The sequence below is a fragment of the Numenius arquata genome, chromosome 7 (assembly GCF_964106895.1).
Source record: "Numenius arquata chromosome 7, bNumArq3.hap1.1, whole genome shotgun sequence".
NCBI classification, from domain to species: Eukaryota; Metazoa; Chordata; class Aves; order Charadriiformes; family Scolopacidae; genus Numenius; species Numenius arquata.
Window position 1 is genome coordinate 55,177,581 of NC_133582.1, and position 27,819 is coordinate 55,205,399.

The following is a 27,819-nucleotide window of genomic DNA, read 5'->3' on the forward strand; positions in this document are numbered from 1 at the left end:
AGAAAAATTTACAAGTGAAATATTACTACAAAACTTTTTTTTATAAGGAATTTTTGCAAAACATTTACATTTTTACCATCAACTATTTTTCTGTTTCAAAATCATTATGTAGATTTAATACCCTATGCTGCACATCAATTCTTGCGGGATGACAATTCAGTGACATGCATAAAAAAACACCACAAGGCATTAAAATGAAGACTTAAATACAAATATTGTTGCAATAAAACAGTTATAAAATTGAAAAATAGGACCTAAACATCATGCTTACCTAACTTTGACAAATTAACTTTTTCTCCTAGATTACACACTTTTATTACTGCTCTCGTGAAAGAATGTGATAAATAATGACTTAACACCAATTTCTAATGTAATCGGCAACACATACACGAACCTAACCAAAGAAAGTATATTGTAAGAAAAAAACTATTCTAACACTGGAGTTCTACCATGGTAAATACACTTTGCACTGATAATTACAATAAAGCAAAATTTTTAACAGTGGCAAAGGGAATGAACAGTGAAATGCCATTAAACAAGATACTACTGCACATCTGTGCCCTATTACTTACAACAGCTATATCCCACTGAGTCAAATAAAGGACATTGAAATTTACGATCCTTTTAAGACAGAAAAGTGGATTCCGAATGGTATGCAGAACAGACTGTCAAAATGTTTCTAATTCCAGCGGTAACATGTGCACCTGCTAACACAAGTTAATGTACTTGAGATGCTATGAAGCCGACCAGATTTAGGGTTCGATACATCTATAATAGGGATTCATTGCAGATTAAAAATTACTTCAGCTTCCTATCTGCATACATAAGTATGCATGAAAAAATTAGGTATGAAATGGTTGTGCAGAATGCTTGTAACTTCAGTTTACAAAAATTGTTAAGTTCTAGGAAACATGGTATTAACATTAGGAAATTTTTTTCTTTGCATAAAGAAATTTATAGCACTGATTGTGAAGCTTAATGATAAAATATATATTTGACGTTTCATTTCCTATATAATAAAATTAACAGTTAATACTACCTAACGTTCATCTGTATTAAATGTAACATCTAATTGATTCTGATGTTTTAAATCCAGATACATCAGTTGAGTACTTTAAATAAAATATACAAAATAATGTACAAAACCCAACTAAAATTTAAAGACTCTGTTACAAGTCTACAAAAGCTTTAAGAAACTTGAAATTTATAACCACAGTGTAAAATTGTTTCTCTTTAATCTCAAAGCTTTTTATGTAAACTGAAAGTATAAAATACCTTCAGCTTAATATTTTGCTACAAAGGGCTGGCCTAAAGTGTACACAGTGTAAACAATGATTGGTATTTGTCCTGCTTCAAAAATACAGATAACACCACAAGATTGATAAAGTATTCAGATGAGAAGTATATATTTCATGAGGGAATGCAAAAGGTATCTGTTATGTCTCTCAAACTAACAGCTACCAAACACATTCTTCCTTTTGTAATTTGCAGAGAAAAAAAACCAACAAAACAATTTGTCCTTCTTGCACTGTACTTCCTTAAGTTGCATCAAAAATATTTTGGTGTATAAATTTTTTTTTTAAAAATGATCGTGAGAATTATTACCAAATGACTGTATGTGTAAAAGGCTATATTTATACGTATGGGAAGTAATTAAAAATCCTGAGTATGAAATATTTGGCCATCTTTCCTCCTTGTACGTACTGGAGTTTTCACATACAAAATGCAGTTTGTTTTTATTGTCGCTGTTTTTTATTTCCTCTATATTCCTATTAAAGTGGCACATCTGAAAATGTAACCAAACCTTTGAAATCCAAAGTCGTGTAATAAAAAGATAGCTATATTCCTCTTTCCCCAGTTTGTCTTGTGGTTGGAGGCTCAATGTAAGACTTGCTAGATAACAGATATTTATTACCAGCCCACATATTATCCTTGAAGAGAAAATAAAGACAGTAATATTTAGGGGAAAAGAGAGAAAATGTTTACTGTCAATACGTTTTTTTGGTTAAAATGTGATAATTAATTCTTTTCTTTGGCTATTAAGTCAAAGCATAAAGAACTCCGCACATTAACCACAATATAATAACTAGTATTTACAGAGAGAAGATACTGGAGAATGAGCTACAACACTCAATTGTCTGATTAATTTCCATGAATTCTAACAAAATTAAAACACTTAAACACTTAAGATCGAGTTTTTATGATTCATGTTACCTACAAGTTAGAAATGGACCACGGATGTTTTAAAATATAACGAAATACCAAAAACTGACACAAAAGCTGCCATATTCATTTTTCATCCTACATAAAGATACCGTTACTTTTGTAAAATCTTACATTAATATCTTTCTATGGGTTTATCTTTCCTACACTATACACTAATTCTACATCACCTTAGCTCTCCAAACAAAGAGAGGAATTAGAACTCACTGATTGTCATTTATACACACTACTATAATGTAGTGGTCAACATTAATCTGAGGTCCACCTCAGAACCACTTTGCAGCATGCATCATCCAGCTGCTATATGAGTCATTCCAAAACTCGAGAAAAGACGGCCAAAATCAACTGACGTGTTTTATGGACTGAGCAAAACCCTAAAATATTTCCATGATTATTCAACAGGCTTTGCTGCGCCTTATGGGAAAATGATGTTCTCATGAAAATATTACAAATTTATTTTAAAAACAAAGTACCTTCATCAAATGATATTAATCCCAGTCAAGCTCCACCCTGTTTTACATTGATATTATCTGATTTTATAAACACGTTAACATACAATGCTAAAATAGGGGAGGGGGAAAGTTCATTTAAAATCATTACATGACATACAGACATATAACTAAAAAAGTACAGTATGGAAATAATATTCCCCCATCTGTTTATCCAGTACATCAATTTGCGCTGTTTGTATTTTTGAAATTTTTGTCTTGTTGCACCGGTGTACACTTCCTGTGCTGACCCTCCAGCCTGGAACACTTACAGAAGTCATGACTGAAAACATGATTTCCTGCTCTGTAATCCACTTTACCAGCCCACTTCCATATCCTGAAAGGTATGTAAACTTAAGTGCAGCACTAGGCATCCATATAAATGATCCTTTCAGAATTCTTCCATGTTTGTTGAAACATTAGGGGTTGCTGGGTTTGAATCTTGAGAAATGGCAGCAACAGTGACAATTCTTGGAGAACCAAGAACCTCAGTAACTGAAGAGTCCAGTTCTCCTGAGGTAACAATAGCAAGGGCTGTTCCACCACCCTTCTTGTTCTGATGAGTTTTGACATGTTTTGAGAGATGGTCACTTCGCATAAACCTTTTAGAACATTCCGGGCACTCAAATCTCTTTTCACCTTTTTTAAAAGAAGAATAAAACCAAAATGTTACCGAAAAAGAACACTGAGCACTTTTCGCTTGGTCATTTGAATCTAACCCTTTTCTATTCAACATCTGAACTGTCTTTAAAAGGATACAATGTTTTCTTCTCTACCTGTCTGATTTTCAGGTCACGGGCTTTTGGTAATCCACCCTTTCCTACTAAAATGTTCTCAACAAATACTTCCTATGCTGTGATCATCTGGTGAGAAGCTTGACTTTCAGGTCACCAGTGAATTTTCGTAAACTTCTATAAATCTGAAGGAGTAGGAGAGGTAAAAGCCCTGAAAGAACTAATTGTTAGCATTTTTTAAGAATACTTTTGTTATTTAGATTACAAAGGGAATTTGGAAACATGAAACCCAAAGCTCCATGAGGATGTATGAAATCTACATCACTTGGCTACAAGGGCACATATGCTGGTTCATGGCCAACTTGTCCACCAGGACTCTCAGGTCCTTCTCCACAGAGCTGCTCTCCAGCAGGTCAATCCCTAACCTGTACCAGTACACGGGGTTATTCCTCCCCAAGTGCAGGAACCTACACTTGCCCTCGTTGAAATTCATTAGGTTCTTCTCTGCCCAACTCTCCAGCCCGTCCAGGTGTCACTGAATGGCGGCACAGTCTTCTGTTGTGTCAACCACCCCTCCCAGTTTTGTGTCATCATCAAACATCCTGAGTGTACATTCTTTCCCCTCATCCAGGTCACTGATGAATATATTGAATAAGATTGGACCCAGTAGCGACCCCTGGGGAACACCACTATTTATAGTTCTCCAACTGGACTCTGCGCCACTGATCACAACCCTCTGACCTCTGCCGTTCAGTCAGTTCTCAATTCACCTCACTGTCCACTAGCAACCTTCTTGGAGCTAGAAATACAAAGGCTGATAAAATTTTCAGTTCCTAAAAGGTCCACCTTTCCAGTCTGAACTGTAAAGAGAACTTGGCTTTATTAGTTCTCACTTGAAACTTCAAGAAACTTCCTAAGAAGATCAAATCTGATGTATGGACTAGGTCAATACATTTCTCAAGGATAGAGTTAGTCCAAGTGAGAGAATGACAACACTGGTCCATGGCCAATACTACATACAATCATATCATAGAATGGTTCTGGTTAGAAAGAACCTCAAAGCCTAGTTCCAACCCCCGCCACGGGCAGGGACACCTCCCACCAGACAAGGGTACTCAAAGCCCCATCCAGCCTGGCTTTGAACACTTCCAGGGATGGGAAATACACAACTTCTCTGGCCAACCTGTTCCAGTGTCCCACCACCCTCACAGTAAAGAATTTGTTCCTAATATCTAATCTAAATCTATCCTCATCTGCAGGCTCAAGAAAATTTGCCAAATTTAGATCAGACATTCATTAGCTAATGTACATCAGCTATCTGTGATGCAACAGTCATCTCTTCCTAGCACAGGAGCAGAACAGTTTGAACAGATCTCATTTTATTTATTTGGTATCACAGTCAGCTTGCACTGATGAAAACTGAAACCTACCACTTACTCTGTTTTAAAGTTACTTTATTTAGATTTAAAAGTAGTTTTCAGAGATCATAATAAGTGAGATCTTTGATATCACTGTTTAACCTTGGCCACTGATTCAGACTTGCTGTACTATGCATACAAAAGGGCTGACCAACCTGTGTGGGTTCTTCTATGTCTTTGTAACTCATCACTCCGTGTAAACCGCTTGCCACAAAAAATCCAGTTGCATATAAATGGTCTTTCACCGGTATGCCAGCGCAGATGTGCTCGAAGATGAGATGTCTTGCCATAAACTTTTCCACATCCTTCAATATGGCAGATATGTTGTTTCTTTTTTCCTGGCTCATTGCTGCCTCTAAAAAGATCGAATTTAAACAGGTAGGTAATTATAATCTAAAATATTATTATCTATTAGGAAAAATTTTTCATGCTAATAGAGACAATTGCAATCCCCTGTCTAAAAAGACATATAAACATACTTTCTAATAGAAAGCATTATAAAATGTAGGCAATATAATAAAATCTCATGCCCAAATGAGACAAACTGTGATAAGAAGCCTAAATACGTACTGATAAAATTTACATTTACCTTCCTTCTCCCTCTCTGCAATTAGGACATGAGCAGGCAACTCTTCTCAACCTCTTGCCAGGTTGCACTTCCTGGTCAGAAGCTTGTTGAGCCTGTTGCAGCTGCACTTGTGTTATCTGATCAGGACTAACAGCACCAATTGCCGCATTAGCAATGCCACCTACTGCTACAGTAACAGGAGTTATTGTGGCTTGCTGTACTTTTACTCCATCCTGTCCTTGCTGTTGACCTGTAAAATAAGATAGTGTTTTTACCCTTTATTGGTCATTTCAATAAGTGAAAAACACAAATAAACTTCATGTGTTTTATAGAACAAAAATCCACCTAAAGTTAAGGGGAGCTACAAAGCAATAGTAAATCTAGCCATTTTTCTGAAGCACTACCAGAGGACTTACCTGCTAGCTTAGATAGCCCTGTTTAATGTAATTTGTTAGTAGTACTGTGCAAGACTGCAAATTACTGGCTGATATTAAGAACTGTGAACTAATTTAAGAAGTGTTTTCTTTTTCTCAAAAGCTGAGATAAATGCAAAAAACATTAAACAAAATCTTACACAAACAGATTGTTAAATCTATTGCCAGTTAATGTCTCTTTAATAACCGTTGAAAACATATCTACATTCAGAAAACTACAATTAGCTAATTCTAAAAGTTGCTTTATGGCACATACAGAATTGTGACTTCTCCTACAATCTGTCCTGAATCAACACTGAGTGACAAAGGAACTTTCACAAAGAAAAAGAAATGTTGCAGGACTAGACTTGAACAAGGTAGCATACCAGAGCTTTGTTGTTTGATTTTTTTCAGGATTCTCACCTGTGATAAAGTAATTCTGGTTATGCATACAAACTGGGGAACAAGAGGTTGGGGAGCAGCCCCACAGAAAGAGATCTGAGGGTCTGGATTAATGTCAAGTTGAACATGAGTCAACGGTGTGCCCTGGCAGCCAAAAGGGCCAACCATGTCCTGGGGTGCCTCAAGCACAGCATAGCCAGCTGCCCGAGGGAGGTGACTGTCCCACTCTCCATTGCACTGGTACAGTCCCACCTTGAGTGCTGTGTGCAGTTTCAGGCACCTCAATATAAGAAGGACATCAAAGTGTTACAGCGTGTCCAAAGGAGGGTGACCAAGATGGTGAAAAGTCTCGAGGGCAAGACTTACAAGGAGCGGCTGAGGTCACTTGGTTTGTTCAGCTTGAAGAGGAGAAGGCTGAGGGGTGACCACATCGCAGTCTACAGCTTCCTCAAGGGGGGCAGCAGAGGGGGTGGTGCTGATCTCCTCTCTCTGGTGACCAGCCATGGGACACACGGAAATCGTATGAAGCTGCGTCAGGGGAAATTCAGGTTGGATATTAGGAAAAGGTTCTTCACTGAGAGGGTGGTTGGTCACTGGAAGAGATTCCCCAGGGAAGGGGTCATGGCACCAAGCCTGTCGGGAGTTCCTGGATGATGCTCTTAGTCATATGGTTTAGTTTTAGATAGTCCTGTGAGGAGTAGGGAGTTGGAGTCTATAATCTTTATAGGTCCCTTCCAACTTGAGATATTCTATGGTTCTGTTTTGCAGAAAGAGTATGTTTTCAAGAAGACTGGGAAAGCAGCTTGACTGAATCAAATGGAATTCTAAGGTTGACTTGGTAATTAAAAATTCAATTTCATTGCATAAGTTCATTGATCTCATTGGCTTTCTTGATCAAAGGAAATCAGGATTACTGTCTTGATATTAAAGGAAAATAAAGACTATTTCAATATAGGTAAGAAGTGTAGTTAGTTCCTTGAGCAGCAGAGTAACATTATGTTTGCTTAAAAAGTTAGTACTATACAGTCTAACCAAATAATGTGACAAACTAAATCTGACACAGAGATATGACTTCCAGCTGCAATCTGACAACATCGAGTGCCAGTCCTGCCAGTAACAGGAATGGGACAAAATATCATTAGATGTTGCCATTTTCCAAAATTCAGTGCCTTCATACACGTGGGAAATAAGAGGAAATACTACCTACTTATTGAGAGAGTGTAATAACCAATGAGAATCCCTTAGAATAGACTATAATATTTTAAGACTTGAAAGTCCTCAGTGTTGAAGCATTAATTCAAAACTTAGAAATCCCTTGGAGGTAACATGATTCAGAGAGATTCAAATGGGTACTCCAACTTTCTTCTCAAGCATGCATAACATCAATGGGGATAAAACTGAGAACAGTCTCTCTGAAGTCTAAACTGCCTGGCTACCAAGTGGGTTCATATACAACACAGCAAGGGATAATGACTGCTTCATTCACAGGATTGCTGAGGAGCAACATCGGTTGTCTTCTATAACACCATGATTACAGCTGTAGATGAAACCTAACACACACCACATAACACCACCACATACATGCAGATAGGTCAGGACTAAGGAATGTGATATACAGAGAACTGCCCAAAGTGACTTGACTGTCCTCTAACAGGCCACTGTTGGCTACAGGAAACAGAATAAATCTGTCTTGTGCCTAGGTCAGTACCAGGTTACATTCACCAGAAGCACTGACCATGTTTTCCCAGTTCTCTCTCTTGGTTTCTGTCTGGAACTTGCACCTGATCTGCCTAAATATGAATAAACATAAATTCCTTGTTTTCTTAAGCAGGCCACAAATATTGACAGATGCTGAGTACTTTTGGTTCTCCAAAAATAACAAGAACAAACTCAGAAGAGATAACGTTTGAATCCCACTTGCTGTTGGACAGATAGTTATTAAAACAAACAAACACAAAAAATCCTAAAAAAAGTCTGATACCTGCAGCAGAGGAACCATAGGAAAAGAATCACAGGCTTAATCTTGAGTGCATATGTCTAGGAGAGAACAAAGTCTTTCTTTTCAGAATAGCTATGCACTGGAAATCAATTTATTTCCCATATTCTAATGGGGAAGAAAAGCACTGATGAAAATCCTTGAGGGAGAATAGGGTAAGGAGACAGGGTAAGGAGAACACTGTGGTATAAATGCAAATAGTAATATCTACTTGGGTCTAGCGGCAGAAGTGGACATGAGTTTCCAAAGAAAGTGCTAGTCCAGGGGCAATTCCTTGTCAGGCTGTTAAGCTGCTGAAGTGCTGACCAAATGCTGTGAGTAGCCAGAGTCAAAGGTGACTGATAATTTTTGTTATACCTAATGCTCATCTTAACAGGATAATGTGATTGCTTGTGTGGAAAACCAGCTGCAGTTTTTGGTTAGCCAAAGGTAAATAAATTAACAGGAAGAACTTGCTCAGCTTGTAGTCTTTTGCAGAACACCAACTGCTCTTCTGTCTGCTAAACATACCCAGATGAATCTCCTTTAATTCACAGAGCACCAGAAATGAGTCATCTACGAATGGTTACTGCAAAAGTTAAAGATGTAACAGATACTATGGCCAACCTACTGTAGCCTCTTATGCTATTTTCACTATCAGTCACGTTTTCAAGTACATTAATAACAATTATCCTTTGTTGCTCTGTTAGAGGGATGACTCCATCCATCTCACAAAGTCGTGTTTGAGCAAAAAAAAGTCCTGGCACGTAACCAGGCTGTGGTCAGAACACAGCTGAAGAGCATCCTTTTCTCTCAGTTTTCCCTTTCTCTCTGATTTTCTTGAATTGATATTAAATTTTCAATGCAACTTTCCCCCAGGCTGCCAAACCAAGGTTTTCTGAGTAACATGTGAATTGAGGCACTCGAACCCTGAGGAGGAGAACTTCATTTTTTTCACTCCATAACTAGTGCTAGAGTGATGAGTGTCCAGCACATAACTCTTGCTGGATGTGACCAATTCACATTTATGGGGAAGCCTGTTCAGCATTTCTAAAAATCTGATATATTGTGCTCATTTGATATGACCAACTTTCAGTCATAAGACTACCAACCACACAAGGGTCTTCTAATACTTCTTCAGAATATCAAGTACCACTGCTGACACATACTTTATCTGCTCCAAACTTTCCCTCCCCCATGTGAGGACCATACATTATCTTGGAGTATACGATATACGCTACTGAGCTACAACCTTTATTTATTAAACATAATATAGTGATGCATATGAGAAAATTCTTCACAGTAACTATAAAGGTGACAACAAAAATAACAAAAGAGAAAATGCCAAAAGTAAGGTCTCAAGCAGACAATTACATTATCCATATGGTTTCAGTTAAACAGTAATGACTGCTCTTTAGATAGCATTAAATAAGTTATTACATTTTCTAAGTGAATGTTGATTTTCTTCTTTAAACTAATTTCAGAGAGTTGTTATTTTAAACTCCATTCCCTTGTATTCCACTTCCTAAATTCAGAACAGAAGGTTCTGAAACTCTCAAAACGTCAGACAAATAGCTTTATTTAAAGATCCAGGCCACAATATTCAATAAGCAAATCTCTACTTTTTGAGATAAAAGAGTAACTGAAGGAACCACACATACCTGATAAATATTCTCTGCCAGAGTTTTACATCGTTAACAGAAAACACTGGAAAGTGCAACAACGTAATTCCTGGACTTAATTTTTGTGTTGAACTCCCCAAAGAGCATCCCAATAGAAAGAAATGCACCTATACTCATTTTAAATTTGTTAAAGATAAAATTTTTCATTCTTGTTCTTTGAGACTAAAATGAATGCGTTTTAAACCAGCTGAAAAATCTTTTCTCTTGAAGAAAAATCAGAAAATTTTCACAAAACAACTGACAGAACATGCCCTAGTCTAAATCTCAAAGTGAGCCTGCTATAATTTTGAGTTATATGGGATTTTGATTTTTTAAAACTATATACTGGAATCCACTATGGATCACTAAGCACTTTAACTTTTACATCATTTATACTTATTAAGGGAAGATAAAGGAATTTCATTATTTCTTAAATAAAGTTTACTGAAGAAAAGATACTGAGAAAACTTAATAGTTGATATGAGCTTGTCAGCAGCCTACAAAATTAAACCGGGGCAACTTCCAGAAGTTTATAAAAATGAGGATTTTTCAATAGAGAGGACCTAGATACAAATTAGCTTTTCATTTGAAACAAACCCTGCTTATTCTTAAAACAGGTGGTTGAGATAATGTTATCCATACAGGAAAAGAATGATCACCTGACACTTTCCAGATGGATGAAAAAAGACCTATTAAAAATAACCCACGTGACTTCTTAGTAGTGGCATTAAAATGCCGTTTAAAGCCTCCCAGAAATTCTGATACAATCATGAGATCACTTGACATCATTACTTCTTCCTGACACACTCCAAACCACAAGACCTGATATCACTATACTTCACCATTCATAATCAAACCTTTCAGTAAGAAGAGCTCTCATGTTTCAACACAGATGTCAGGAAGAGGTCTAAACAAATCATTACATGAGGGAACCAAGTCACACTTCAGTTCATCTGTTATTATATATGAGTTGTCACAGCAGTCACCACACGTTTACACCGGCCCTTAGAAGGTAAAAAGTTTTTGTTGAGTTCCCATGATTTCTTTAAGAGTAACTTCCTGAAAAGGTGAAACATTCTTGATTAACAAAATAAACACTGAACTTGTGTATGACTGAACTACATTGTACATGCTGTCAGGTTACAATGTTAAGTTACAACAAAATGTTAGTGTATAAAATAACACTGATACCAATTACTCCATTGTATTTCACTTTCTCTCAGATCTAACTTCTCTCTTTCTTTCGTATAGTAACTATTTATTTCTATACTATAACCACAAGACAACATGTAAACAACAAGGCAACCTGATATGGTATTTATTTTGCAAATCAAGTGCAATAAGACTCTCACTCATTGCAATATTACAAGTATGATTATGACTGAATGTAATTAAGAAGAACATTATAGAAATTTTTAAAGCTCCCCAAACAGAAGAACCTGCATGATTTTAGTCATTAATCTTTCCATTTAAGCAGTTAAGTAAATGCATCACTTATTATCACAAGATACAGGATTAGAAAGATAAAGGATTGTGCATCCTTTGTTCTTCAGCATCACTTACTCAGCTTTTGAATTTTGCAGTAAAACTGCATCTTAGCAGTTACAACTCATATACACTTTCCCGTATACGTGAGTCTGTAATGCATTCATGCAAGAAAACTCAAGAATTTAAAGTAATCACTGTGGATCCAAAAAATATACATATACCTCTCAATCAATTTCAGGCTTCAAAGCTAATTTGCAAAATAATAACCCCCACATTGGTTTAATTAAAGATGATTAAAGAAAGCTAATGCATGGTACATAGGAAGTACGTTCCTACAGAGTGATTGAAGATGATGGTTATTAGGCTTGGCCATCTACCGTAAGTCAGAACAATTTTCCTGTTACTACACATTCCACCTGCATTGCTGTCACACTGCTCTTTTTCACCTGAAGTAGCAAAGCACAAAAACCTACTCTTTGAGACAAACAGGGCAGAAGGGGAAGAAAAGGACTTAGCTTTAAGGATCCACAGAAATCATGGGAGTCAAGCTTTAGAAAACGGATCTTGGAAGGAAGAGAAATTTAAGATTAAGACAAGGACACTTCTAGTTTCTAGTACTTAGTTCCCCAGAACAATTTGTATAGATTTCCTGTTGCTGTTGTGCAACCAGCAGTCAAAAAGATGACGACATTAATCACATAGAGGTATCTCAGTAGCGTGCACCTTACTACAAAATCCAAGGAACACTTTGCAAAACATACCTAGAGCCAGAGTGGCTAATGTTGCAAAACAGAAAATTTGTTCAACTGCATATTCTAAAAGTGAAAGAGAAGGTTGCAACTGACTTCCATAATTCAATGTATATTACTACAGGATGGCTAAGTAAAGTTATGACAGCCTGTGGAGTTCCAAAGCTCTACAAGCATTGGAGTTGAAGCAGCAGCTCACCCATTCAACAACTTGCTGATGCAAAGCAATGGAGGAAAAGAGGTTTCTCATCTCCCTTTCCTCTGCATATCCCAACTGCGGTCACCTGGCAAACAGTCTTGTCTTTAACGTTCTTTTTCCACAATGACAAACAGATAATTTCCTTTGATTAAGATTATCCAAGATTTTAAAATATAAAACAAACAACAACAAAAAAAAAGTGGCAATAGTTTAGTCAGATCAATTGTTTCCAAACAAAGTCTACCAGAAAGGAGGTTTCTTGCTGAAGAATGAAATGCAAATCATGTCTTAAAATAAAATTTAAGTGAAGACAACACTGAGTTTCAGTATTTACACAAAGCTGATAAGATTTGATGCTACTTAAATGGTACACAGATAATTCTGCCCTCTCTTCTTTCCTGGAGCAATGGTTGATAAAGACTTACGAAGAAACAATCCATGACAGGAAAACTCTCCAGAACAGAAACTGTACAAGGGATCATGCAAGGGACCCACACACTCTGTAGGGAAGAACAGTTTGGAGCAGAGAGAGGAACTGGATCCACTCAACTACCAAAAGAAATTTGGGTTAGGACAGCACAACATTGTGTCTAGATGCTACTACAAGCAGAAAGTTTCTGGTACAAACTGCAGCATCAACCAGACACTGATCTCTTCCACCTCCTACAAGGACATTGCAGCAAGTTTCTATCTTTTGCCTGTTGCCAACTTTTGACGAGATTTGTAAGGACTTGTTATCCTCTCCTCCAAAAGCTTCCCATGTCAAATGGCTCCGTGTGTTCAAAAACGACTGAACAGGATCATAATTAAGCTTAACTTCTGTAAAAAACACCACTTAAAAGCATAAGATTTAAAGCAGTAAAATATTAAGTCAAAAAAAAAAAACAACCAACAAACCCAAACAAACCCTGAAGTCTTTTTCCTTTGTGCAAGAATCTTACTGGCAACATAAAAGACAAAACAATGTCTAAGAAGCTTCATGAAGGTACTTTAATGACTTTTAAAAAATGTAAGGCTTTTCCCAGGTGAAGACAACCTGAAGTTACTTCAGTACTTTGAGACAGAAGTTTTCCAAGCTAGTAGTATCTTACATTAAACTGAAAGCCAGGTTTCTTTTTATTACTTTATTAAACATAGGAAAGAGCTACCACAACTGAAAGATCTCTATAGAAACAACATAAAAAACCAATGTGCACTCACAGCCCAGAAAGCCAACCACATCCTGGGCTGCATCAAAAGCAGTGTGGCTAGCAGGTCGAGGGAGGTGATTCTGCCCCCCTACTCCACTCTGGTGAGACCTCACCTGGAGTACTGTATCCAGCTCTGGGACCCCCCAATATAAGAAAGACATGGACCTGTTGGAACAGGTCCAGTGGAGGGCCATGAAGATGATCAGAGGGATGGAGCACCTCTGCTATGAGGACAGGCTGAGAGAGTTGGGGTTGTTCTGCCTGGAGAAGAGAAGGCTCCAGGGAGAACTCATAGTGGTCTTCCAGTACCTACAAGGGGCTACAGGAGAGATGGGGAAGGGACCCGTTATCAGCGAGTGTAGCAATAGGATGAGGGTTTTAAATGCTTTTAAACTGACAGAGGGGAGATTTAGATTAGATATTAGGAAAGAATCCTTTACTGTGAGGGTGGTGAGACACTGGAACAGGTTGCCCAGAGAAGCTGTGGATGCCCCATCCCTGGAGGTGTTCACGACCTCCAGGTGGATGGGGCTTTGAGCAACCTGGTCTAGTGGGAGGTGTCCCTGCCCATGGCAGGGGGGTTGGAACTCGATCTTTAAGGTCCCTTCTAACTCTAACCATTCTATGATTCTACGAAAATGAACCATGGAGCTACAGTTTCTCAAAATTTAGTCTTGCACAACCAAGTAGATATTTCAGTCAAAACAAGGCAATGCCTCTGGTTGTTCCGGATCAAATGGAAAAAAAAAAAATGGTCAATTTATTAGGTATTCTAAAGAAGGAGCTGGAATCAGGAAAAATAACCTGCTATACTACTGCTAAGGCAGCAGTATAACAAAATCCCCTGATTTTTATCGGCATTGAAAAAACAGTCAAAAAGAAAAGCGTATTTAGGATAAGCATTCAAGAACACTTCCTCGCAGATGAACACAAGCAGTTCCCTGCGTACTGAACCTTAGAGCAAACAGATAACTGAAAACCCAAGTACCAGCTGTGCTACCGAATGCGAGATGCGCTGCGTGGAAACTACTAGTAGATATAAGAAATGTAGGTTTTTAAGTTTACTTTTACTGAAGATGTCCCTCTACCCCATCCCCCCACCCCAACTGTCAGGTTACTCTGTAGCTTACAGGCACAACAGAACTTGGTCCAGTCCTTTTTTCCAGCCCTTCCTCTTAACTCTGAAATGGGGATAGGACTAGAAAGAAACTCGTTGACTGTTAGTCTCTACAGTCTGACTACAGGAGCTCAATACCTGACAAACTGTAACAATAAAAAAAAAAAATTAAATACCAACCTTACACACTTCTGCCATATGGAAAATAAAATACCGGTCTCAGAAAGCCTGTTTTTCAGCATCTTGGTTCACTTCTGCATATTACCATGGAAATAGTAATAGCCTAATCTTTAAAGGACAGAATGAAGCTGACATTAAAAAATACAAGCTAAGTTTCCAGTACCCTGTTTGCTGTTTTGGGGGGAAGTACTGGGGGATTTTTTTGTTGGGTTTTGGGGGGATTTTCTACTGCAATTTAGCTAGTTTACATATTTTACACTTGACTAGAAGGTTCACAAATGTCCTTGAAGTAAACTTTTTTGGCAATATGAAATGCTATGTTTATATTGATCAAGACAAAAATAAATGTGACTATGCACAGGAGGGATTAGTTAACAGGTACATACATGGAAAATGTTCTCAACAGAAAAGAAGATAGCTGATTTTAAAAATAGGTTAAGTTGTATAGCAGTTGATAATTTATTCAGAATAAAAAAAAAAAACCACTGTCAAGGTGATTAAAAGTTATTATCAGGAAAAACAAGATTCATAAAACATTTTTAAAGACACACAAGCCTTGGTTTTGTAACTGCCTATGCATAGATAGGTTAACCAATAGGCAGACTACTTTGTTTATTAAAAATGTGAAAACTGTAACTTTGTTACAGCCTTCATCAGGCAAGAACCAACAGATCTACATGTTATAGAATCACAGAAGGACCAAGTAAGTCTCCAGGATCCAAAGCCTTGGAAGTTCTGCCAGCTCCCGCTGTAACATTGTTATCCCTATAAAACAGTAGGATTAATCTTCCATTTTGGTTCAGAACAAAGTGAAGAGCTTGATGTTTTAGTCAGAGTTACTTCCTGATGACCAAAGAAACAAGACAACCAAGGCCCATATTTCTTAGACTTCAGTATTTTGCTCAAGGGAAGAGCAGTCACATCCTCACTTGAAAGTAGTCTGTAATTAAGAAGAGTCAGACACGTACCTAACATGTATCCCAAGCTCATTTTGGCAGGAGGATATTAACTGATCCTTTCCTCTTTACAATAAAATGATACTAGTCTGCCAGTTATGCAGACTAGTATGTATGTTGGGATAGCATGCTCTACCAATAACTAGCTGATTAAGGTATATGACTGTTAGCTGCTGTCAGTAGTGTAAAACATCACTCGAAGTTCCATTCTTAAGAATGGATGCATACAGAAAACCATACAGCTATAGCCCAAACTGACCTAATCGTGTGCTGAGATGCTACATTTTTCAAGAGACTGCAGATGTCCAGAGATGCCCTGGTGAAAGTGTCATGACGAGCAAAATATTCAGTATAAAAACTACATTTCATTATGCAGTCCTGACTACTTCCAAAGCTACTATGCTACAGCATACAAATAATACAACTTTTATTAACTAAATTATCCATTAAAAATCATTGACCATTGAAAAATGTAGCTGTTTTTAATAATAAAATTATTTATAATTTGAAATCAACATCCCCTTAGCACATGACATCCCATTCCATATATATCTATAGTTAGATTTTTCAATAATCACCACTGCCATTAAATATTTTTAATATATTAACAGTAAGAACTGATACATCTTGTCTACCAGTACCAAAATCACATGTAGCCAAGTACTCCGTAATTTAAGTTACTGAGGAAGCTATTGAAATCAGCTTTTGAATACGCTTCTGGCAGCACCACTGCCCAGGGTGATAATGGAAGAATAAGAAGGTTGGCTTTGTGTGGATTTAAGCACCCTTAAAAAAAAAAAAAAAAACCACACAACACTAACAGGCTGATGAAGATGTGCAGTATAACTCAGTTTCTTTGCTTGACATTTTCCAACCAAGAAAGTTCAGCCACTGCATTTCCTGCTCTATATGCTGTGATTTCTGACAATAAGGAATGAGAGAAGGGATGGCAAAACCTCATCTTCTCAGAGAGCACACCTGTATTGATGAAACATTTTTATACGACCAGATACTCCAAGAGGGAAATACAGCTTTACTAACATTCTTCTTTGAAGGCTTAAGAACTTACATTTCATTCTTGCAGTTAATAGAATAGAAACGTCTTGTTAGAAACCTGTTTCACCTCACAATTATGAGCAAAGTTGGTACTTGAAATGCTTCCCCTTCCCACTTTATCTAGAGGTAATGATGAAGCCATGCCTTGCTACTCACAGGTCAGGCAGAAAAGGCTTGTTTTACTGAACCATTTTTACCCGGTTATTCTCCACAAGCGATTTAGCTGAACAGGTAGATTGGGCATTCCTTACGCACAAAGTTCAGGAACAATTTATTGATAGTTTATTTTTAAGCTACCTTCATCAAGGCAAACATTTGTTTTTACCAGCTGTTGTTAAACTGTTTCTGCCACTATTTTGAATTTCAGTTTAAGAAAATCCCACAACCAAAGCAATTTTGTCATTAGAAAACTAAATGCTTCTCCTATAATTAGTCTGAAGCATTTGAAAAGGATGCCAGTGCTATAATATTTAGAACACTGTGGTTCAGCAACAATTCTCAGCTCAAGGCAACCTGAGAACAGTTACGAGTGACCTTTCATGACTTTGGAAGAAGTATGCTAAATTTCTATACTCCTCCCAACTACACCCTAAGAGTGCCAAGTAACACACTATGAAATTAAAAAACTAAGAAAAACTCCTGCATTTTTTCTGGTTTTGTAGAAAATAGCTCAGTTCTTTGTACTTATCTTTTTACTGCATATTCCATAGCTTGCAGCTTGTTTCTTTCAAGGTATTTGCTGCGGCTTGTTTGCCAATGAACATCCAGGGAAACGCTGGATGTTATTCAAAAAAAGAGATCACACAATCACCATCCTTCAGCTCCTTCAATTTCCACCCTTGGTATTTATATTTGCCAGTTTGCCTGTATATACTGTGGCTAGTTTGAACTCTTTTCACCTTGTTACCACCTACAGGCATCCCTCCTTGCTTAGTTACCCAACTCCCAGAGTTCTGCTTTACACATACTCACTATTACATTAACATGAATGACCAAGGAGACCCACAGGTCAGGAAAATGCATTTTCTTTCATTCAACAACATAAGCGTAATATTCTACGACTTCAGATTAAAACCATCCCCTCCCTCAATAGCTAGCATAGTTGATAGAGATAATAGAAGACTGTGAGTGGTATCAAGGCAAATCAGATCATTTAATTTTTCTTAACACAGGAGTTTGAGACCATTAAATAAAAGTGCATCTTACACAACAATTAAGACAATTTATTGCAGATGAGTATTGAACGTGTAAAAAAATGTACAGACTGAAAAAAGACAAATTCACTGAAGCAAAAAAAACCACCATTAAGGATTATTAAATTTCTAAAAAAATATATATTAAAAATCCCACTTCTGGCTCAGGAAGACCTGAGCTTCAGATCACTGAGCGGTGGGAAGAGTATCTGAGTAGATTATTCTTGCATGCATCACTTGCAGTCAGCATCAGACAGGGTTAAAAATATCTCTGACTCTTATGTTCATAGAATCACAGAATGGTGAGAGTTGGAAGGGGCCTTAAAGATCATCTAGGCATTTGCTGCAGCTTGTTTACCAATGAACATGCAGTGAAACACTGCTGTGGACAGGGACATCTTCCACTAGATCAGATTGCTGAAAGCCCCATCTAACTGACCTTGAACACCTCCAGGAATGGGGCAACCACAACTTCTCTAGGCAATATGTGCCAATGTCTCGCCATCCTCACAGTAAAGAATTTCTTCCTTATGTTCAATCTAAAGCTACCCTTTTTCAGTTTAAAAGTGCTGCCCCTTGCCCTGTGACTCTACAGACAAGCCTTGGCAAAAAGTATCTCTCAGTCTTCCTTATAAGCTCCCTTTATAGAATGAAAGGTTGCAGTAAGGTCTCCCCATAGCCTTCTCTTCACCAGTCTGAACCACCCCAATTCTCTCAGCCTTTCTTCACAGGAGCAGGTTCCAGCATTCTGATCATTTTCATGGCCCTCCTCTGGACCTGCTCCAACAGTTCCATGTCCAGAACTGGACACAGTACCACAGATGGGGTCTCACAAGAACAGAGAAGAGGGAGAGAATCAAATCCTTCAACCTGCTGGCCTCGCTTCTCTTTTTGCAGTTTTTTTATGCAGCCCAGGGTGCAGATGGACTTCTGAGCTACAAGCACACATTGATGGCTCATATCCAGCTTTTTATCTGCCAATATCCTCAGGTCTTTCTCCATGGGGCTGCTCTCAATCCATTCATCACCCAGTCTGTTTTGATATTAGAGATTGCTCTGACACAGGTGCAGGACCTTGCACTTGTCCTTGTTGAACCTCATGAGGTTCACACGGGCCCACTTCTCTAGCTTGTCCAGGTCCCTCTGAATTGCATCCTGTTCCTGAGGCATGTCACCCATGCCACTGAGCTTGGCGTTGTTTGCAAACCTGCTGAGGGTGCACTCAATCCCACTGTCTGTGTCACTGATGAACATGTACTGGTCTCAGTACAGACCCCTCAGGGACACCACTATTACAGATCTCCATCTGGAGAGATTCAGCCACTGATAACAACTCTTTGAATGCAGCCATCCAGTCAATTCCTTATCCATCTAATAGGCCATCCACAAAATCCATATCTGTCCACAGCTATTGCATGGGACCATGTCAAAGTCATGGTAGATGATATCAGCTGCTCTTTCCTTACCTATCACCACAGTCACTCCATCGTAGAAGGCCACCACATTAGTCAAGCAGGATGTGCCCTTTGTGAAGCCATGCTGTCTCTCTCTAATCACCTCTGTCACCCATATGCTTTGACATAGCTTCTAAGACGATTTATTTCATGATCTTACCAGGCACAGAGGTGGGGTCACTAGTTGGTAGCTCCTAAAAAAGGTCATCCTTTTTAAAAACGGGTGTGACGTTTTCCCTTTTCCAGTTGCTACTCCAGAGTTTCATGCATTTAATCTTATGTATGATTTTATTCTTGTTTAAAGAATTTGGTAGAATGCTTCAAATTCCTCTGCAAAGTTTGAACCAGAATGATAGTAATATATAAGCGATGTCTTCAGTTTTTGAACAGCAAGACATAAAACTAGTGACTGATACACAGGAGGAGTTACTAAAGAAGGAAAGGGAAGACAAAGCCTTGAAGACAGGATGAAGCTGGATGCAGACAAATGAGAAAAGTTGCAAGAAAGCAGGAGGAGACCTGGAGGTACTGACAGATTGCATAACCAACTACCAATAGCAGTGTAATGAAAGTAGCTGGTCAAAAAGTTAGTAACTCTCATTAGTACAAAGTATGAAACAGAAGGGCAAAATTCATTATGTTTCTAAAGTGCCCCAATAACGCTTGGTATTAGACTTCATTGCCATTAATAAGTGTTTTAGAGTTCACGGCACATCCCTGCAAGAGACTTAAAACTCTCCAGTTCCAGTATTGCCAGGCAATAGACCATTCCACTGAACAGCAGTCATTCCTCCAGGTTATTTTGGTGAATGAACTCCAAATTCCCCATAATTCAGGCCACATCACCACTCAAATGAAAGAACTTGAGCTTGAGTTGCTAGGTGATGGGATCTGGTGACTTTTGCCTTAAACAACTAACAAAGCATGGACTAAGTATACATAAATACAAGTAATATTTTTCACTATTTTTTAAAAAAAAAGTCTCTCATGCACTTTTGTATGGGACAAACACTTTCATCGTGATGTAACAAAATTTCTTCAAAATGTGTAATTAAGGCAGATACAAGTCAGATCTATTACTTTTGTTTTTCTCGTAAAAAAAACAGGGAATTATTCTGAAAAGACATCATCTCCACCACCACCACTAGACTCCCACCGTCAACACAAACAACAGACAAGTTCAGAAAAAGCTTTCAACCTCTTCTGAGGGCTCCAGTGAAAGAAATCCTACAGGCAGAACACAAAACTTTTACAGCGAAGCTATTAATACTCAGCATTTCATTACAGTTTAACCGATCTGTTTTATCTCACCCCATATTCTTCAGCATCCACAAACGTTCACATTCTGTGCTATCCCTAAAACAAGTATACTCCAAGCCCAGTGTGTTGAGGGACAAAGAAACATACCCCACCAAGAGGAAATGGTTTTATGAACTATATATTTTTCTTAGAACCAACTAATAGGAAAACAAGCTTCTTCCACATAGTCATTTATGTTGTCAATTAACACATCTGGACAAATAAACGGGCCTGAAAATAAGCTTTACAAAGTCAAAGGATACCTTATTTTAAGAAGGGGATGGGGGCAGGGGGGACATATGGGACAAGAATTCTTTGAACTTGCATCTACAGCCATCACAGCAGAAGCCTGAAAAAAAAGGCAAGGAAACTGTGCTTGTCCCCAAGCTCATAGGGGCTACATTCAGGAAGTCACCACCTATTAAGATTAAGGCTATCCCATTCCACAGGGAATCACGTATAAAACAATTCACGCAGCACAGAAGAAATGCAGTTTACTTTGTACAGAACTAGCTTGCTTAGAAGCAACGACAGGTACCAATCTCATAGCAAGGCAGGTATCTGTAGATCCTTGCATGTTCAAGTAAACACGGTTGCTTTTATGTCATCTGTTGTTTCATTAGCTCTTAACTAAAATAATTGTTTAAAGATCTGTCTTTAAGGCTCAGATACTTAGTTTCTATCTTCTCATCCAGCTTTCTTCTGTACATTTAATTACTCCTTTGAGTGACACTTTGTACGTCTTCTCAGCAAAATTTCACAGAATCACAAAGTGGTGTAGACTGGAAGGGACCTCTGGAGGTCATCTGGCCCAACCACCCTGCTCACCCAGGGCCACCTACAGAAGGTTGTCCAGGACCATGTCCAAACAGTTTCTGAATATCTCCAAAGATGGAAAGTCTACAGCCTTCCTGGGCAACCTGTACCAGTGCTCAGTCACTCTCACAGTAAAGTAATATTTCTCTATATCACTGATATCGAATGAGTTCTTCCGCAGGCCAGAAAGTGAAATGATGGGAGAACTTTTCTGCTTTACCCTGCTTTTTGACCACACACAACATATAACCCAAAGCATGATACTTACCAAGAGCAAGGTTTGAACCTTTAACTGAAAAACATAACAAAAAAACTCTAAGACACTTATTCTTCTTGCTTGATTTACAGTAGACCCTACACACCTCGGGAGCAGAGACTTTGAGTAACAAAGGTTATAAAAAGCAGACCAAAATATAATATTTAATTGAAGACTTTAATTTTCTTTTTTTCAATGTGAAATTTGTCTCTTTAGGAATTTAGAATCCTTTTGACCAAAAAAAGAAACTTTCCTAAAATAGTTCTATAGCTTAACATTTCCATAACAATTTTAAGCTAAGAATTTTTATTTGCAGTTAATTATTTAGAGCTCCGTTGCTTTACTATTTTCATTTTTTACTGAAAAAGGTACCTAAATTACCCTATTGTAGAAATAACTAGGAAAACCAATGTTCATGGAACAGAAATACAACACAAATAAATAGTTATTTCAGACAAATACTTATTGTGATTTTTATTTTTTTTTTACCCCTGAAACTCAGCTGGCTTGATCAGTTGGGTTTGCTTGAGGGACAAAGTAACTTTATTTTCCAAAGAAAGTTAGAGCATCTGAATTAATGCATGGGTTGAGTCCTTCACTCAGTCTTTTCCCTGACACATTCTGAACATCCTCCATACAGCTCATTTCTAACACCTACTTCTATTGCTCATTTGTAGGGTATTACCAACTTCTGGAGAGTTCAGTTAACGTACACAAGAGTTCCCACTGACAAGCTTCGGTACTGCAGAAAAACAATGAAAATACCAGTCTGCAGATGTTGATGTAACTGAACAGTTTATTTATTTTTTTTAAAAAAGGTTTCCTGTAACAATAATAGCAAACAAAACCCAGCGATTCTGAGGAAGTTAATAGCTTGGATCAAAACAGCTTATTCCTTGCAAATGGCAAGCAAAGTTTAGATTTCAGCATGTTTGTAATTTTCTCTCACAACCATTCTTTCCTTGAATACTTAATATGGCATTAAGGACTGCACATCATGCTCTTCACCCTCCTTTCCATGCTACCATGTCTCCCACACGTGAAGTGTAGCACATGAAGTTTCACAGGAGAGAAGCAGAGATAAATAAGAGAAAGAAATTATAACTAATCTCTCGCATTTTCAAAGTTTGCTCTTCGTCCATAACCTCAAGCCTTGAGAAACAGAAATAGTACCTTATATATGAAGGAATGGAGAAAAGCTTGGAGGATTCACTGCTGCTAGCATAAAAGTGTAAGTGCTACAGACACAACAATAAGGCCTACCTGGGTTTAAAAAAAAAAAAAAAAAAAAAAAAAAAAAGGTGGAGGGGAATTCAATGGTCACAAAACTTAAGTTCAATTAACATAAATTAACGAAGGAACCCTGCATGACAAAGGCTTAGCTTCTCCAGGACCATACTTTTGACTCATTCCCTTTCTTTCATCCTCAATTACAAATCTCAATCCCTTTATTTTCCAAAAGACATGACATGCAAGCAGAGGTTCAGTCAAAATAACTGAGCAAGATCATATTCAGAATCTTTTGTTCTAATACCTATTAGCGCATACTAAACAGTTGTACACCATTAGTAAGCAGGAAAAAAACTGCATCAGAAAGGTTCTTCCTGAACCCCCAAGTCTAGGCTGTTCCAAAGCAGGCTTCCTATGAAGAATCCCTTACCAAAGCAGGACCTTCTGTCTAATGACACCACCTTCCCAAAAATTTTTCCAAGGCACATTGGACTGCAAGATACTGTAGCAGCTGGTCAGCTCCAGCTCACTGGAACTGCTTTTTGAACCATTACAGTTAAACACAAGGTCAAGATTTTAATTCCAATTACCCAGATTAACATTTCTGTAACGCTCCTTAAGCCAGGTTTAGTGCACCCAACCCAGCTCTTAGTATTTCAACATGTCATCAAGTGCTGAAGAGTACCATAGCAGATAAAATTCTCCCAATGGCAAATTTCTTATTATCAAACTATGCTGAGCCTCTTCCAAAGTGTTTCAACTAAAGCCAACAACCTTTTTGGCGAGTTAAACTGCTCTCATCTTAGCTTATGATTATTAAAATAAAATTTAAAAAAAGATTAAGAGTCAATATGATACTAACATTTATTTATGCAGACTGGACAGTAGTTAAACATTAGTTTTTTCTTACTGTTTACTTTTCTTTCTTATACTAAAAAGCCATGTCTGTTGATGGTTTGCTGTTAAGACAAGAGTTTATTGTAACTACCACAACAGAAGACTTTTACCTGTATGAGATAAAACCAGGCTTATGCAAGCTGTTATCAAACTGGCAGAGAGAACCCCTAAAACAAGTTTTACCTGAAATGTTAAAAGTCTGCGAGTTTTACATATAGAGTTGCCCTTCTGGGACACTGCAGAGACCTTGCACAGAATTTACTTCAGGACTAAGCTCTGTTATTCAGCTTAGAGCCTTTCAAGATCTCCTTTCCCAACTATGAGACCAGCATAACCAAGCAGGCATTTCATAATACATATCAAAAGTTCATCAGTAAATACCGAGGTACAGTTACCAGCTGTTTTTATTTTTTTTTTAAAAGGACAAGTCACAGGAACTATGCTGTGCGCAAGGATACCTCATTCCACTCAATCTCTTTGTAGAACTCAAACTTTTAAGGGAACAACTTTAGAAGCTAGTACAGAATATAAGAAATACAAACACATGCCATGACACAAGATATCCCAGTTCACATACTGTCACTTTTCGCATCCTACATCCCCCATGAAATCTTAAATATGATGAAGATCAGGATCATTTAAGGATAGTTTATCAAACAGAAACAGTTCCACTTTAATTTGCACAACTGGTAATATTAGCTCAATGTTTAGGAGAGGTGTCAGCTATTTTAAAGTCTGAACTTTAGGGATAAGCTATTTCCTCACGGTTAATGGTTTAACACTTATAACACTTATTACAGAAAATCCTAAAAAAAAGTATTAATTTAAAACTGTCTGGTATTCTTGCAATAGGTTAAAAAAAACAAAACCAAAACAAAACAAACCCAAAACTTTGTCAGACCACTCACCCGCAACACTGGTAATGGTAACAGGAACTCCTTGAACTTGAACACCTGCAGCACCCAGGTTGGCAACACTTACTGTTTGAAGATTAGGTACTGAAGCGAGCTGGGCAGCGTTCAGAGTGATGGGGGTACCAGCAACAGCCACTGGTGCAATCTGAGCAATGGTTGTGCCACCACTTGAAGACACAGGGGTAATGGTTAGCTGTTGGGGTAACCCAGCATTTTGAACTTGAAGATTTGAAAGGCTTTGCAGATTCTGAACCTGTACAGTTTGCCAGCTGATTTGCCCTGATGGTGTTAAAGTTGGAGCCCTGATGAGCACCTGAGTTGGACTCACTGCCTGCAGCTGAACGTTCTGCAAAGGCTGCTGCTGGATGGTCTGTATAGTCTGCCCTGACTGGAGCTGAAATGACTGTGGAGGAATGGCCTGAATAATCTGCTGTTGAGGCTGCTGGATCTGTATCTGCTGCAGAATAGGCTGCCCTACGATTTGGACCTGCTGAAGGGAACCTGACTGATCCTGAACGTTTTGTAGTCCATTGGACTGAAGCTGACTGGAGCTCTGAGCTTCAGAGTCTGTAGCAGTTTGAGGTTCTTCAGTCGTCTGCTCCGAACTGCTGCCTGCTGTGCTTGTATACTGTCCCGTTTCTGCAGAGCTTACTAGCGTGTCACTGCTCGTTAGAGATGTTGAGGCAGTGGTCGTAGAGGTGGAAGAGGAGGAAGGAGACTCTGGCATTGTAGTAACAGAGGCAGAAGTGACAGGCGTAGATGCTAGCTGACTTCCGTTAGACACTCCACTCTCAGTAGACTGGCCAACTTGACCCGAACCTCCTCCAGCTGCCACATTGTTTATCACAGGCAATGCCAGGGTTACCCCACCAATGTTTATAGGTAACGTCGTTACAACTTGCGCCTGAGTCCCAGGAATAGTTTGCAGTTGCAGTGGTATGGAAACACCAGGCCTAATTTGGACGGGAACTGTCTGATTCGCTAGGTTTTGAGCAAGAACATTCCCCGAAGCTGTCCTATTTGCAGTTGTGAGGATAGCTTGATTATTCCCTGCAGGAATAAGCTGAATTTGACCCTGTATGTCTTGTAGACCAGTAGCATTAGAGGGACTGATTTGAAGTTGTTGACCTTCTGTTGTCTGAATCTGTGGGATCACTTGGTATTGGACACTACCACTTGGATTTTGTACTTGAATGACTTGGAACTGTCCAGGGGTTGTTGCAGAAGAATTGCCTGATTTGGTTTTTGAAGGAGATGTGCTTCCATTGTTACTGCTGGAGGGACTTGCTGCACTTGAGGTAACAGAAGATCCTTGTTGAGCAACATTATTTTCTTTTGAAGCAGAAGGAGCAGCAGCAACAAGCTGCCAAGCGTTTCCAGCAAGCTGAGTTGTTACCAGTTCTAACTGCTGTGGCTGATTCTGAAGCTGCACCAAACCTTGATTTGGATCTATAATAATCTGCTGCTGTCCAGTTCCTTGATTCTCACCAGGAGTGCCTATTTTGCTGCAAGTGGCTGCTAGCAAAGCGAGAGGTGAAGGCTGAGAATCCTATCCATAGGGAGAGAAAACAGAACAGATTTAGGATATGAGCATGAGTACAAACCATCAGAAGTAAGCATTAAGGTTTACACAGGAAGCAGAAAAAAAAAAAAATAGTGCTTCTGCATAGAGACCAATGATACGATTCCGAAAAAGGAAGTATGTATTTCTGTAAATAATCTGTAAACATAAAGTCCTCAATTATCAATGAATATGTGACAGCCAGGACCTCAACCACATCCTCAATCCAGTATTCTTTTTCCCCCTAAAATAAACAAAAATTTTAAAAATGCTTCTACCGCAGCTAATCACTGCAAAATACAATCAAGAAAACCTGTCCAGGCAGTAAAAATATTGCACCCAACCAACTATGTTTCATCCCACCCAGAGAAAGATGCCCTGAGCAGGAAATGTTGTAAGCTAAACATTTCATTTTAAATGCTAATATTTTGGGCACTTCCCTATTCGGGTGTGCGTGCTTTACCTGTGAGCCTCCAGTTTTCCCTTTCTTATTATTATTGTTGTTATTCTCTGCCTCGGGAGATTTCTCTCCCTCTGTGGGCATAGTTTCCTCCTTCTTTTGATCTGCAAAAATATCAAGTGTAACAGGTTAATTATTCACCTTCATTTATACAACAACAAAACCTACGAGCACATATTCTTTTTGGTTCCCAGCTTGCAGCCTCTACCTCTTCATAAAAACAACAGCGCAAATCATTATTACAAAAGAACGAGTCCTAAGAAACGTGGTTTGAAACCCAACCCATGGGGGCTGGAGAGTTAACACCCAGAAAGGGGAGGTTTGGTTTCCTCTCCCAGCGACAGCAGGAAAAAACCACCCACAACCCTCCTCCTCCTCCTGCCCCCTAAAGCATCGACGGCCACTGAGTGGCCGTCGATGCTTTAGGGGGCAGGAGGAGGGCTGTGCATGGGAGGGAAAGAGGGAGGAAAAGAGGAATGAAGGAGGGAGGGATGTGCACAGGAGGGAGGGTTAGCGAAGAAAGGGGGAATGGAGGAGAAGGTACGGAGGAGGCAAGTCGGAGGGGCAAGCAGGGGAGGAAGAGAAGAAAGGGGGTACGGGGGGAAGCAGCGCTGATGGGTGGAGGGGCAGCAAGAGAAGCGCGGGGTAAGAAGGGGGAGAAGCGGGGAAGAAAAGGGGGAACCCGGGAGGGCGGGATAGAGGGGGGATGAAGGGTGGAGGGAGGAGCGGAGGGAGGGAGGGGTGTGCACAGGAGGGAGAGAGGGAGGGGGTTACATACCGCTCATCCCGCATTAATGCCCCGCTGAGGCGCCGCTCTAGGGGGGAGGAGAAGGAGGAGGAGGAGGCGGAGGGTGGGGTGGGGGTAGCGGGGAGAAGGCCGGTCGCAGCCGGAGCTGGGAGGAGCGGGACGGCCTATTTTTCC

General features: G+C 38.9%; 1 protein-coding gene across 1 annotated transcript; it reads right to left on the bottom strand.

The window, feature by feature from the left end:
- On the bottom strand, window positions 1-26,999 carry SP4 (Sp4 transcription factor). Its single transcript, XM_074150462.1, has 5 exons — window positions 26,901-26,999; window positions 24,871-26,425; window positions 5,453-5,681; window positions 5,019-5,218; window positions 1-3,350 (listed from the first exon to the last, which is right to left on the bottom strand). The coding sequence occupies exons 1-5, from the start codon at window positions 26,979-26,981 to the stop codon at window positions 3,103-3,105; spliced, it is 2,313 nt and encodes a 770-aa protein (XP_074006563.1). The 5' UTR covers window positions 26,982-26,999; the 3' UTR covers window positions 1-3,102.
- Between the last annotated feature and the right edge of the window lie 820 nt (window positions 27,000-27,819).

Coding starts and splice junctions, on each gene's coding strand:
- SP4 (XM_074150462.1), bottom strand. CDS start 26,981: ATGCCCACAGAGGGAGAGAAATCTCCCGAGGCAGAGAATAACAACAAT. Junction 5,682..24,870: donor TACCATTACCAGTGTTGCGG/GTGAGTGGTCTG, acceptor CTTATTTTACAG/GTCAACAGCAAGGACAGGAT. Junction 5,219..5,452: donor TGCAGAGAGGGAGAAGGAAG/GTAAATGTAAAT, acceptor CGATCTTTTTAG/AGGCAGCAATGAGCCAGGAA.